Source organism: Hippocampus zosterae, chromosome 3 (genome assembly GCF_025434085.1).
Source record: "Hippocampus zosterae strain Florida chromosome 3, ASM2543408v3, whole genome shotgun sequence".
NCBI lineage: Eukaryota > Metazoa > Chordata > Actinopteri > Syngnathiformes > Syngnathidae > Hippocampus > Hippocampus zosterae.
Genome location: NC_067453.1, coordinates 13,171,650 through 13,184,245, shown reverse-complemented (window position 1 = coordinate 13,184,245; position 12,596 = coordinate 13,171,650). Strand labels below are relative to the sequence as shown.

General features: G+C 42.3%; 1 protein-coding gene across 1 annotated transcript in view; it reads left to right on the top strand.

The window, feature by feature from the left end:
* The window catches only part of cdh13 (cadherin 13, H-cadherin (heart)), a 279,370-nt gene that overhangs the window by 207,950 nt on the left and 58,824 nt on the right, over positions 1-12,596 (top strand). The window contains exon 9 of the mRNA XM_052061852.1: positions 1,372-1,512. Within this exon, the coding sequence (XP_051917812.1) occupies positions 1,372-1,512 (141 nt within the window). The remainder of the gene's footprint in view (positions 1-1,371; positions 1,513-12,596) is intronic.

Here is a 12,596-nt window from a genome sequence, read left to right as displayed (position 1 = left end):
TCGTTTTTGCAGGATAATGGAGAAGGATGTTTTACTGGCTACTCGGATTACTGCATCAGCACTTTCTGGAGGAGGATTAGAATGTGGACGTTTTGGGATGTAATGGATTCCATTTTATAGTGGGATACTGCATATCAATTTTTTATTGCCATTTTTAAAGTGAGTGTTTTTTTTAACTAGTGTTGTGGGGCTGTAAATCAGGCTTGTACTGCATATTGGAAAACCAATTTGTGAAAACCATTTGTGAAATGTGATCTGTTCAGAATGGAGACGGTATGAATTGGATGGCGAGTGTTATCTTATTACATACATTATATATAATAAATCCTCGTCACACCACTCCTGGAGAGAGCCTGGAAGGTAAAGGTGACAGTCGTGCCTGTGGTGGTCGGAGCACTCGGGGCAGTGACCCCCCAAACTAGATGAGTGGTTGCAACAGATCCCGGGAACAACATCGGACATCTCAGTCCAGAAATGTGCAGTGCTGGGAACAGCAAGGATACTGCGCAGAACCCTCAAGCTTCCTGGCCTTTGGTAGAGGACCCGAGCTGAATGAGGGACGGACACCACCCGAGGGGGGGGGGGGGGGGGGGGGTGAGACGAGGATTTTTTTTTTATTATACATATATTGTTTTCTAGTTGTTTTCCACTGAAAAGTACGGTATGTAATGTACAGTACATCACATGCAGTTCCAGTTTTACAATACGTGAACATATTTTTATTTATACAATTGCTTTAAAAAGCATATTCGTCAGGTCAACTCAAACAATATCTATTTTTTGTCCATTTGTATGTCAATATAAATAAATGTATTTTTTATTTATATATATATATATACATATTTAGTGAAAGATGGTCATTTTCAGATGTATGAATACTCACTAGAAAAACAAAAAAAGCAGACAGTGCAGCTGCACTCGGAATAAAGAACATCGTATCCTGATTTTCGTGCCAATGAGCACCTTAATGTGCTTGTTTGATAATTTGGTTAATCTCTCTGCGCCATTCTGGGTGTGCTGGCCGACCAAGGGTGATTCCTTTGACATTCACCCTTTGCACTTGACAATTTGTTGGCTGAGGGAATGTAACACAATTTTAGTGAATTTGATCCAGATGACGACAGATTCTGCGCTCCACGAACATGTGTGGCAGTCTTGCACTGGGAATAAAAAAAGATCCCACAAAATGTTTTCTACCAGGGGCACATAACCAGCGAGTTGTGAAGAAATTACATTCCTTTCTCATGTAATAAAACATCTCAAAACAGATGATCTCGATAATATCCTGTACCTTATAGTTTCCTATTCCTGATTCTCGCTTTTATCCCACTTGTCTAATTTCTATTTCTAATTTCTTTCTTTGTTTTCCAGACACTGCCAACCACAACATATGAGCTTGAGATTGTTGCCAAGGACATGGCTGGAAGTGAGGTGGGCCTGACAGGAACAGCCACTGCAACCATTACAATTACAGACAAGAACGACCACGCACCAGAGTTCACGCATCCGCTGGTGAGAAACATTGATTTTGGACCCCATACCTCCCCCGCCCACCACCACATTGTTCTTGTACAGAGGTTTTTTTTTTTTTTTTTTTACCCCATTACAGTGTAGATGCTCTGCAAATAGTGAGGGAGTTGTTGATCAACTGCACAAATGGAGGTCTAACTTCTGATGCAGATCGCAGGGCACTTCAACATCCTGATAAACAAGATTGAAACCTGTTCTGGTTGTTGGGGATTCATTTGTAATCACTTTTTAAAACAAAACAACTACTAGGTCCAGTAGAATTGTAGTACTGCAGTTGACTAACAAGTTATCGTTATATCTGCTTTAGTGATTGGAACATCAAAATACCAAAGAATTCCATTAAGTTAGGATAGAGAACTGTCATCCATTAAAACTACTGCACTGTTATGCAACAAATTGTTTATGGCGTTAAGTCATTTATGCTGCATTATGCTACTTTAGAGGCCTTCGACACATCTACACGCTCCTTTACACCCACTCAAATGTATATTGGGATGACCTTGACCTTGCTGTATGAAAAAAATAATAAATCCCAAATAAACCCTCGAGGTAAGGCCAACAAGAATCACAGAGTCTACAAATCATTTAAGAAGACATTTTATTAATTGGGTAATATGGGTGCACAGGCAAGATAAAGGAATCATGAGCAAGAGTGGGAGTAAGCATGTTCTCTGTCAATGGTGGTTTGTTTAGTTAGTAGTGCCTCGGGGCATTTGCAAACCAGAATAAATCTGCCTGACGGCCATAATCTTAAATAGATGTGTTTTATTTATTTATTTATTTGTTTGTTTATTTAAAGCTTACCATCAGTGCTCATTTTTACACCTAATGATGGATGTGTCGATAGCCGCTGCATGCTGCTGCCTGCGCCCCAAGGTGCAGTTGCAACATTGATGTTGCGTGGTTGTTAATGGAAATGCCCTTAGATGCAATCTGTTTTTGAAACTTATCACACTTTGCCCCAACCAAACCTTCCTTGAAGCCCTCCCATGATGCATTTGGATGTCAGGGGCACTTGAAAGGAGCACAGCTCAGACGTGAAATGTTACAGCTCAGAGGGCTTAGCAGGGCCGTTCAGAGTGCACCATGTCCATGTCCCAGTTAATGTTCTCATATCTCACTGGGAAGAGAGCCGGTTAACAGCATAGAGAAATGGGCTTTTTAAAAAGGAAGTGTTTGAAGGTGCTCTCAGATGCCTGTATAAGTCCTTTCCCAGACCCCAATGGTTTTCAACCTTCCCATTAATTATAAATGACATCTCAAGTGACCACCAACGTACTGCAAGTTTATTTGCAAGGATGTTTCTGTGCAGGATTTTTGTTTCCACCCAAGCATTAACTCGTTGAATTATTCATCACCTCATTCCAGTACGGACATCCCAGAATTTCTTCTTTAAGTTGAATTCTGTGTCTTATTCAAGACCTTCAAGTAACCAAATATAAGCTTAAAACAAAAAATATGCGTCAGCTTATACTGGATGCCAAAGTCGCAACATAAGTAGGAGTCCCAAAAATATTCCCCGATACTACAATCCAGGGGTGTCGCTCATGTCAACTGATTTTAGTCGCGGACCACATTCTATTTACGGTTTCCCTTGGAGTGCTGCTCTGACTGTTAATTTTGTGAAACCATATCAATGTTCAATCACCTCCATATATTACAAGAATAATGACTTGTTTTAATATTGTTTATGCTTATGTAATAAGGGGCTTGGAAACGGGAACGTGCTTGCACTATCTCCACGTTATTATGGATGACATATGACAATTTGAAATTTTGGTTCAAACTTAAGCACTTGCTCATCATGGATGTTGACATGCTAGATTTGCTTTTCGCGGGCCATGTGAAATGACGTGGCGGGCCAGATCTGGCCCCCGGGCCTTGACTTTGACACTGGGCTATAGTCTATAGTTATGTTCAGTGCTTGGCCTCTTGGATTTTATACTGTGTTTAATTTTTTTGTTGCTCACACTGCACTTAAGTAGATATTGTGAGTCCAATTTTAGCTGAGACTGTTACCAAACCAAATGTTTAATATTGACTCACCAAGTGTGTTTCTGCAGGTGGACCTTTCTAACTTTTCCATCCCACAAGCAATCTGTGATTTTTAAATTGTTTTCATATTATCTTTTCCTCCACAAGAACATACTGATTCGACACGTTCCTTCTCCCCACTTGCTCGGTCTGCACATGTCAGCCCTCAGTTGATTCCGCACAATGTTTCACAGGGCCTATTTCCCTGAGCTCCCCATAACAAGGTGGTGATGGACCTTATCCCCCCCTGTCACTCAACCTTAATGACAACAAGACTGGTTTTTCTCTCACTCTCGCTCAGACCATTCTTTCTGCCCACAGCACTTCACAATGTTCTCCCCTATGATGGCCTGACAATATGCTTTCCCTGCAATCCATCTGTCCTGTAGATAAAGACGTTAGCAGTGATGGATGTTAGGCACCATGTATGGGGCAACAGGGGGCTGTCAGTGTAGGTCTTTCTTCGGGAATGGCTAACACGGATTTCACGGATTTGTCTGGGGAGTGTGTGATTGCTTCAGTACATACATTGCTTTCTCTATGTCAGGGGTGTCCAAACTTTTTGCCAAGGGGGCCAGATTTTATGTGGTAAAATGTCGGGGGGCCGACCTTGGCTGACATTCTTTACATTGAACAACAATATTGTTCAAAAATTTTAGTAAGCCAGTCTGTTTCACATTTCCATTTTTATTTTAATTTCAACAATCTTAAGAATTTCTTTTGGTTCATTTGAAACAGGTAGATCACATGCAACTGCTTATTCACTTGACTTTTTCTTAAACAGAAGTCTCCTGAGTGCAAATTGATTGATTTGAAACATAAAATGTATCACCATGACTTTTCAATAGTCACAAAACCTTTGACTCGAACAACAGGGAAATGAACAAGCAATACACATATCCACAACTGCAAGGATCATTTGAAATATGACATATCAGTCAATATAAACACGGAGTGATGTCTTGTTAACTCGTGAGTGATGCCCTCTAGTGTCTAAATGCTATTACTCATTTAGTGAATGCTATTACTCATTTAGCCACTAGAGGGAAGCAGTACTCTATGAAACATCACTCACCAGTCTACGAGACCTCAGTCAATGCAACACGTGTTCCATTGCGCCCAACCTGCGGGCCAGACGGCACTGACTTTATGACAGGGGCCGAGGGCCGGATGAAATTCGACCACGGGCCGGATTTGGCCCGCGGGCCGGACTTTGGACATGCCTGCTCTATGTGATGTGAGGGCACATTTGACCAGAAAGCATCTTAAAAAAAAGAGCCAATAGGAAAGGATGTGTGGGCAAGGTGAGTTATATAAAGCATGGCATATATTTCCGTGCGTGTGTGTGTGTGTGTGTGTATGCAGTATCAGTATACTCCAGTCTTTCTTCTTCTAATTCATCTTTTCCTTTCGGCTTTTCCCTTCAGAGGTCACCGCAGTGAATCAGTTGTCTCCATCTAACCCTGTCTTCTCTCATACCAGCTACCTTCATGTCCACACGTACTCCAGTCTTTCTGCCAGTCAAAATTGGCCCAAGCTGTGGTTTCAGGATACTCCTTCGAAAATAGGGATGGAGTCGGTTTCTGCATCAGCATTCATGACTCCATTGGGCTGATTTGTTCTGCTTTTTCCAAGAGCAAAAGTATAAGCTGTACGTCTATGAATGGCAAGGTCGAGCTATGCAAATACATTTGAGGCAACTTCCACAGTGACAAGCTACTTAGCCTTCTGTGAGGTGCAACATGTATTGCTGTGTGCTGTTATCCAATGTAAATCACTTAGCTGTGTCGTGGAGTTATTTTATACTTGGTTTTAATCTGACTTGAACATGTTCTGAAGGCTGTCGTGTCAAATTGGCTTTGCCAAAAGTAACATTCATCAAAAAGCTTTTTATCTAATACAATATACAGTAGGTGTCTTCGGTCTCTCTCAATCTCCTTCAATTATGTTAATATTAAAAATAAAAACAGAGGGATACTTGGCAGATAAATTGTAGGGCCTCCACTGGTTAAATGCACACAGGCTTTCTGAGATTCATTTCAGAGGTTTTTGTGCCTGCTACACAAGTGATCTCTTTGTCAGAATGCCCTCTAAAAGCAACTACTTTGAAAACTTGACTTCGCAAGACAGCTGCCCTTTGGCTTCATCCGCGAGAGGCGACTGGCAGTCGTTTTTTTTATATCCGTCTGCACTGGATGCACGCGCGTTATTGGTGCCGCAACGCGCTTACGTCACATATGTATGAGATGGAGGTAGTCAAAGCAAGCTCTGTGCTACTTACACCACAACCTGCTAGATAATAACAAGCTTCGCTGGATAATAATGTGCCATAACACGTTACAGATTTGCTCTTGAGTCATTAATCATCACCTTTCATTCTTCTCACGAAGGGATGACAAGAAAAGATGGAAAAGCCATACTAACTGCTAAACTAACCTAGGACTGACACGGATAGCGCGTTTAACACCAGAATTAAATGCTTGCGGTGGTCGAGTGCACTTTTCACTGATGTCTGGCTGGAACCGCGTTAAAGTGTAGATAGAATATCAAACTTTGAAAACAAATATAGCAGGCAAATTAATTCAATGTCTGGACTACAAGAGAAAATTCACTCGCTAAACAAAATTGGAAATGAATTACGGTAAACTACGCTATACGCCACCCAGAAGGAATGGCCTATCAGCTTAAAAATATATTAAAATCGAAATCAGCTAAACTATTTATGAACATAGTAAGATTATTTGTTTGTTTTCCCAATAGAGTCCTGAGTTTTGATTTCAACTTTTGAGGGCTGTACAATTAATGTTCGTTGTTGTTGTTTCATATCAATTTGGCTTTGCCTCTTGACAAGAAAATACAATTCACTCTTATAAACGATGCAAATTCAAGAAATAAAAACTCATGATGATATAAGATAAAAAAGATAGAAAACCAATTATTCATCCGTGATATTGTCATTCTTATTGAAAACCCTTGCTTCAATTCCCTGGGATTAACATGCAATAAATAAATAACTAAATAAAACTTGCTCCACGAAATTAGAAAGTTGACCTTCAATTGAAGTCATTAATTCGCAATACTGCTCAGCAAAAAAATAAAGAATATTGTGAGCCTTTAATTCAGTTTAATTCAATCGTGTCCCAGTTCACTCTGCTTCATTCTTTCTATACCATCACCCAAAAGGCAGTCAAGTCAAGTCAACAGTATTTATAGAGCACTTTCAAACAGCCATCACTGCATACAAAGTGCTGTACATGGAGCGATTTAACATATACAATAAACAGTAAGACGAATCAGTAATAAGTAATAAGTAATAAGGCGGTAGAAAGCACCAAGCAGTAAAACCAATAGCAATCTAAGTCATGCTGAGTCAAACGCCAAAGAATACAAGTGAGTTTTGAGGAGGGATTTAAAGATGGGCAGCGAGGAGGCTTGCCGAATGTTCAGTGGGAGGTCATTCCAGAGAGATGGACCAGCAACAGAAAAGGCTCGATCCCCTCTGAGCCTCAGTTTAGTTCTTGGCACGTCTAGCAAAGACTGGTCCACAGACCTGAGGCGCCGGGCAGGGGTGTAGGGGCGGATGAGCTCAGAGAGGTAAGGTGGCGCGAGATTATTCAGAGATTTGAAAACAAAGAGGAGGATCTTAAAAATAATTCTAAAATGAATGGGGAGCCAGTGAAGGGATGCCAAAGTAGGAGTTATATGCTCCCTCTTACGAGTACCAGTCAAGAGGCGAGCAGCGGCATTCTGTAACCAGGCAGATAACCAAGCAATCCATTTTATATCCAATAAGACGTATAAACCGATATATTGATCCAACTTAAGTCATTCTGAACTGGCCTAACCACAGCTTTTTTGCCTTGTTTCATGTGGACTTTTCCCCTGGGAATTTAGTAGTGCGGCGATGTCAACCCCATTCTTTGTGTACGTAGTGAAAGGCAATGACTGTAGAATGGAGCGTTGCTATGTCCAACTGGGATGTCTGCTCTTATGGCAAGTCACCTTGAATTGAAACGTATTTGATCAATCAGCTTGCCTGGGGTCACCAACTCCAGTCCTCGAGGGCCCCGATCCTGCATGTTTTCGATGTCTCCCTCCTCCAACACACCCGATTCAAATGATCAGAATCGTTATCATGCTTTTGCGGAGCTTCCTGATGAGCTGATTTGATGCAAAGGCCCTCATTTTATTGCTAGAGAACAGACCTGAAACGTGACAGGCAAACCATGTCAGTTAGCCAAGAAACAGCCATTAAAATCCCGTATAAAATATCGCAGGCAATTCCCTTAGCAGCGTCAACGAGGCAAAGAGCAATTAGTGTTATTTGGGAAAAGTGACAGATATGCTCTTCTTAAGATACACGTCTCAATGTATTTTGCCAGCATATTAATGTTGATGTTAACAACGTTCGAATGAAATTATGCTTTGTCAAAGCTTGTTTTGTTTTCAGACCGCTGCCAACTTTTTTCTTTTTTTTTAAATGTTCATTTGTTTGCATCATTTTAGAACTAAACATAAGTCAAGGGCAAACATTGCAGATGTGAATTTTTGGCTGCTCCATTTGCTCCACGAAATAGGCTTGGGTTCTGTTCCCAAAAATCACATTTAGAGATTAACATCCGACCACATCTCTGTCGAGGGTTCCCCTCAGCTTCAGTTCAATGAAAGACTTTTTCAGACTATATACCGTATTTTCACGACTATTCGACGCATCGTACTAATGGCCGCAGTCTCATTAATGCGTGACATTTCTGTATTTTACACATACACAGGACGCATCGTACGAATAGCCGCAGTTTTACAGTGGTAAAACATACGCCAGCTTAAACATATGGCATGCATGCGCGCACTCTAACACGTTAGCTTGAAGCATACGGTAGCATGCCAAAACATACAAATAAGATAAAAACACGTTTTTAAAAAGGCAACGAAAGCAGAACTGAGTTCGGGTGTATTTTATTTAGCCATCGTACAATGTTCTCACGTTTTTCGATCAATCATCACCTAGAAATCCATCAAAGTCCTCATCCTCTGTATCAGAAGCAGAGGACTGCACATCTCAGTTGTCATTGAATGCATCACATGCTAGTGTGAGTTGCTACGCATTGCCGAGCGGAAAGAAGGAGTAGCAACAGCAAAGTCAACATTTCTCTCGTGTGAAGCTTTCCCACATTTGAAAGTAAAGAACAGAGCGAAACATGGTGGCAGCGCGTGTGTGTGTAGAAAGAATTGAACAATTGTGCAAGTACCGTAATCCATCAAAAACGCCGCGTTCCCTCTCGTTGTTGCGTATTGTGGCGTAACTCGCCAAGCGCTGCCTCTCACTCTTTGTAAAGTTGTGTTTGCCACCGATCATCCATTGTTCCCATGCCGTTTGCAACTTTACTTTGAACGCCCGGTTGATGCCAATGTCCAGCGGTTGGAGTTCTTTAGTCAAGCCTCCGGGAATAACGGCAAGCTCAGAGTTCATTTGCTTGACTTTTTTTTTCACCGCTGCTGTGAGATGGGCACGCATGCCAAAAGCATAACCGGTGGCTTTAAGTTTGAACTGAGCTTCGTAGGCGTGCGTGTCTTTTTGTCGAATTTATTTTCAGGGGTTCTTAGAAACCAAAACCGGAGTTGTTTTGCAACAAAGCACATTGCCACACTCTATACAAGTGTTGGTACTGGCTTGAGGCGTCCACTTACACGCCCACCCTTCACCATTGGCGGACTAGCTTGTCTGTCCTCTCTCTCCCTCTCTCTCTCTCTCTCTCTCCCTCTCCATATATGTATGTATACACGCCCACCCTTCCCTGATTGGCCGACTTCTTTCACAGTCACTTCCGCCTTTTCTCTATATAAACAGCGTGTCGGCAGTCAGTCAGATTTTGGAACTCAGCGCATATAAAGGACGCTCCGCACCATAAGGCGTACTGTCCATTTTGGAGAAAATTTAAGACTTTTAATGGCGCCTTATAGTCGTGAAAATACGGTAATTGTAATTCCTAATGTTCCCAATGATCCATCTTGTCGGAAGTTGCTCAAGTCCATATATGATGAGCATCTGGTCTTATGAGTCCCGACGAAAATCACATCCCTGTTTTATGCTGTTGCGAGTGTGTGATGTGATCTGAAAGTCAGTCGGATTTTATTTTATTTTACTTTTACAAGTTTAATTTATTTTAAGATTGAAGAATATTCGCAATCATAAAATTCTTATCACGTGTTCATAGGAAGTAGTTTGAAAGGCATATTTAACACATTTTAACAACAATTAAGACAATGTTTTGTGGTTCCTGGATGCAATGCCTTGGAAGACCTTTTAAAGATCTGAAGGAATCTCGGTATCTTGGCAGAGAAGAATGAGGTGTCTTAGCTCCTTCAGAATGTCCTCTTTCATCTGGGTACAAGGCTGCAATGGATAGTTGGTAAATGGCCATGTTTTCTGAGCAATGTGTACTGCCAACTCAAAGTCTGCAGAATTTCATTAAACGCAGGCTTAGCGGATATAGATTTTCATCTTTTCTTTGAATATGCATTGTCAGTGTACCTGCATGCATTGTCATGTGAGCCATGCAGGTACACATGACATAAAGCTTCATTTTAAATGTACTAAATTGGACATCAGGATTTTTATTCAGCTATACAGTAATGCGATTTTAGAATGATCTTCAACTCTGAAAGTTTTTCAAAAACCTTGACCCTGACTTTCCTTGATGTTGCCCTCCCGTATCGGTCGTGAGAGACTGTAACTTGAAAGTCTCGATGGTTGACATAGTGGGAGGGCCAACTGTGGCAAAGAATGTTTCCTGAAGTCCACAATCATCTCCACGGTCTTGAGCTTGTTCAGCTCCAGTGCGCTGAGGTGCAGTCAGTCATGAAGAGAGAAGAGCAGCAGAAAGTGGCTATCTTTCTGGGAGATCGGGTGCCGATTATGCGTGTGGATGAGTTGGTTTCCGCCAGCCTCATCTGCTCTTTCCTGCATGTCAGGAAGCTGTAACTCCAATAGCAGATGACAGGATTATGTACTGAGATAGAGGAGCTTGGAAGAGAGGAATTCAGAGAAAATGGTGTGGAGCGCATCGGAGAAGGCAACAACGGGATCTTTGTCTCGGTCTTTGAAGGTGTTCCAGGATGAAGTGCAGACCCACGTTGAGCGCATCATCGACTGAGCTATTTGCTCAGTGGGTAAACTGCAGGGGGTCCAGCAGGGTTCTTTTGACGCTTTTCAGGCAGCTCAACATGTGGCGTTCCAAGAATTTCATGACAACAGATGTCAAGAGTGAAAGACCTGGAGTCATTGAGTGCCAAAATTGCAGGTTTCTTGGGGACTGGGATAATGGTGGAGCATTTCAAACATTCATTAATTCATTATAATAATAATAATAATAATAATACATCACATTTGTAAGCGCCTTTCACAACACTCAAGGACACTGTACAGCCAAGACCAATAGTAAAACACAGATAAAATAATAAATAAAGAAAGAAAGATTTAAGGCGGGTAGGCAAGTCTGAATAGGTGGGTTTTGAGCTGGGTTTTGAATAAGGAAAGAGAGTCAATATTACGAATGTTGGGAGGAAGTGAGTTCCAGAGTTTGGGGGCAGAGCGACTGAAGGCTCTGCACCCCATTGTACTGAGACGGGCAGAGGGTAGAAAAAGGTGGAGGGAGGATGAGGACCTGAGTGAGCGAGAGGGAATGGAGATTTGAAGAAGATCTGACAGATAGGGGGGCGCAAGGTTATGGATGGCTTTGAATGTATAGAGAAGTATTTTGAAGTTGATTCTAAGTTTGACAGGAAGCCAGTGGAGCTGTCGGAGGATGGGGGTGATATGATGGAAGGAGGGGGTTCTCGTGATGATCCGGGCTGCTGAATTCTGAACAAGTTGAAGTTTATGGAGGAATTTTTGATGGACACCGAAGAGGAGTGAGTTGCAGTAGTCAATACGGGAAGTGACGAGACTGTGAACAAGGATAGCGGTGGTGTGCGGAGTGAGTGAGGGACGGAGGCGGTTTATATTGCGAAGGTGGAAATGAGCGGACCGGGTAATGTTATTGATGTGGGAGTGAAAGGATTGTGAACTGTCAAGGATGACACCCAGACTCTTCACCTGGGGGGAAGGAGATATAGTGGCATTATCAATTGTGAGGGAGAAACTGTCGGCTTTGTTTAGAGTGGATTTGGTACCGACGAGTAGGAGTTCAGTTTTATTGCTGTTTAGCTTGAGGAAATTGTGGGTGAACCAAGATTTGATTTCTGAGAGACAGTGAGAGAGGGACGAGGGTGGGAGAGAAGCGTCGGGTTTGCTGGAGAGATAGAGCTGGGTGTCATCCGCAAAGCAGTGAAAGTGTAAGCCAAATTTGCGGAAAATGTTTCAGAGTGGAAGGAGGTAGACAATGAAGAGGAGCGGACCGAGGACAGAACCCTGGGGAACACCAGAAGAAACGGGGAGGGATTGTGAAGTAAAAGAATCAACTTGAATGAACTGAGAGCGGCCAGTGAGATATGAGTGGAACCAATGTAGAGGGGTGTTGGTGATGCCTATGGTAGAGAGTCGATTGAGGAGGATGGGGTGAGAGATTGTGTCGAAGGCTGCACTCAGGTCAAGGAGGATGAGGATGGAGATAAGGCCAGAGTCTGCTGCCATGAGAAGATCGTTTGTGATTTTTATGAGGGCTGTTTCAGTACTGTGACGGGGACGGAAGCCGGACTGGAATTGTTCATAAAGACTATTGTCGGTGAGGTGGGAGTGGATCTGAGAGGCGACAGTTTTCTCCAGAATTTTCGAGATGAAGGGAAGATGGGAAATGGGGCGTAGGTTATTGAAGTCATTGGGATCTGAACCAGTTTTTTTCAGGATTGGTGTGACAGCTGCAGTTTTGAAGAGCACAGGAACAATTCCAGTCGACAGAGAGGAATGGATAATGGCTGAGATGAAGGGAAGCAGAGAGGGTAGGCAGGATTTGACCAGAACTGTGGGGAGGGGATCAAGCTGACAGGAGGAAGTCTTGGATTTAATGATGAGGTCTGAAATTAATGAGAGATGG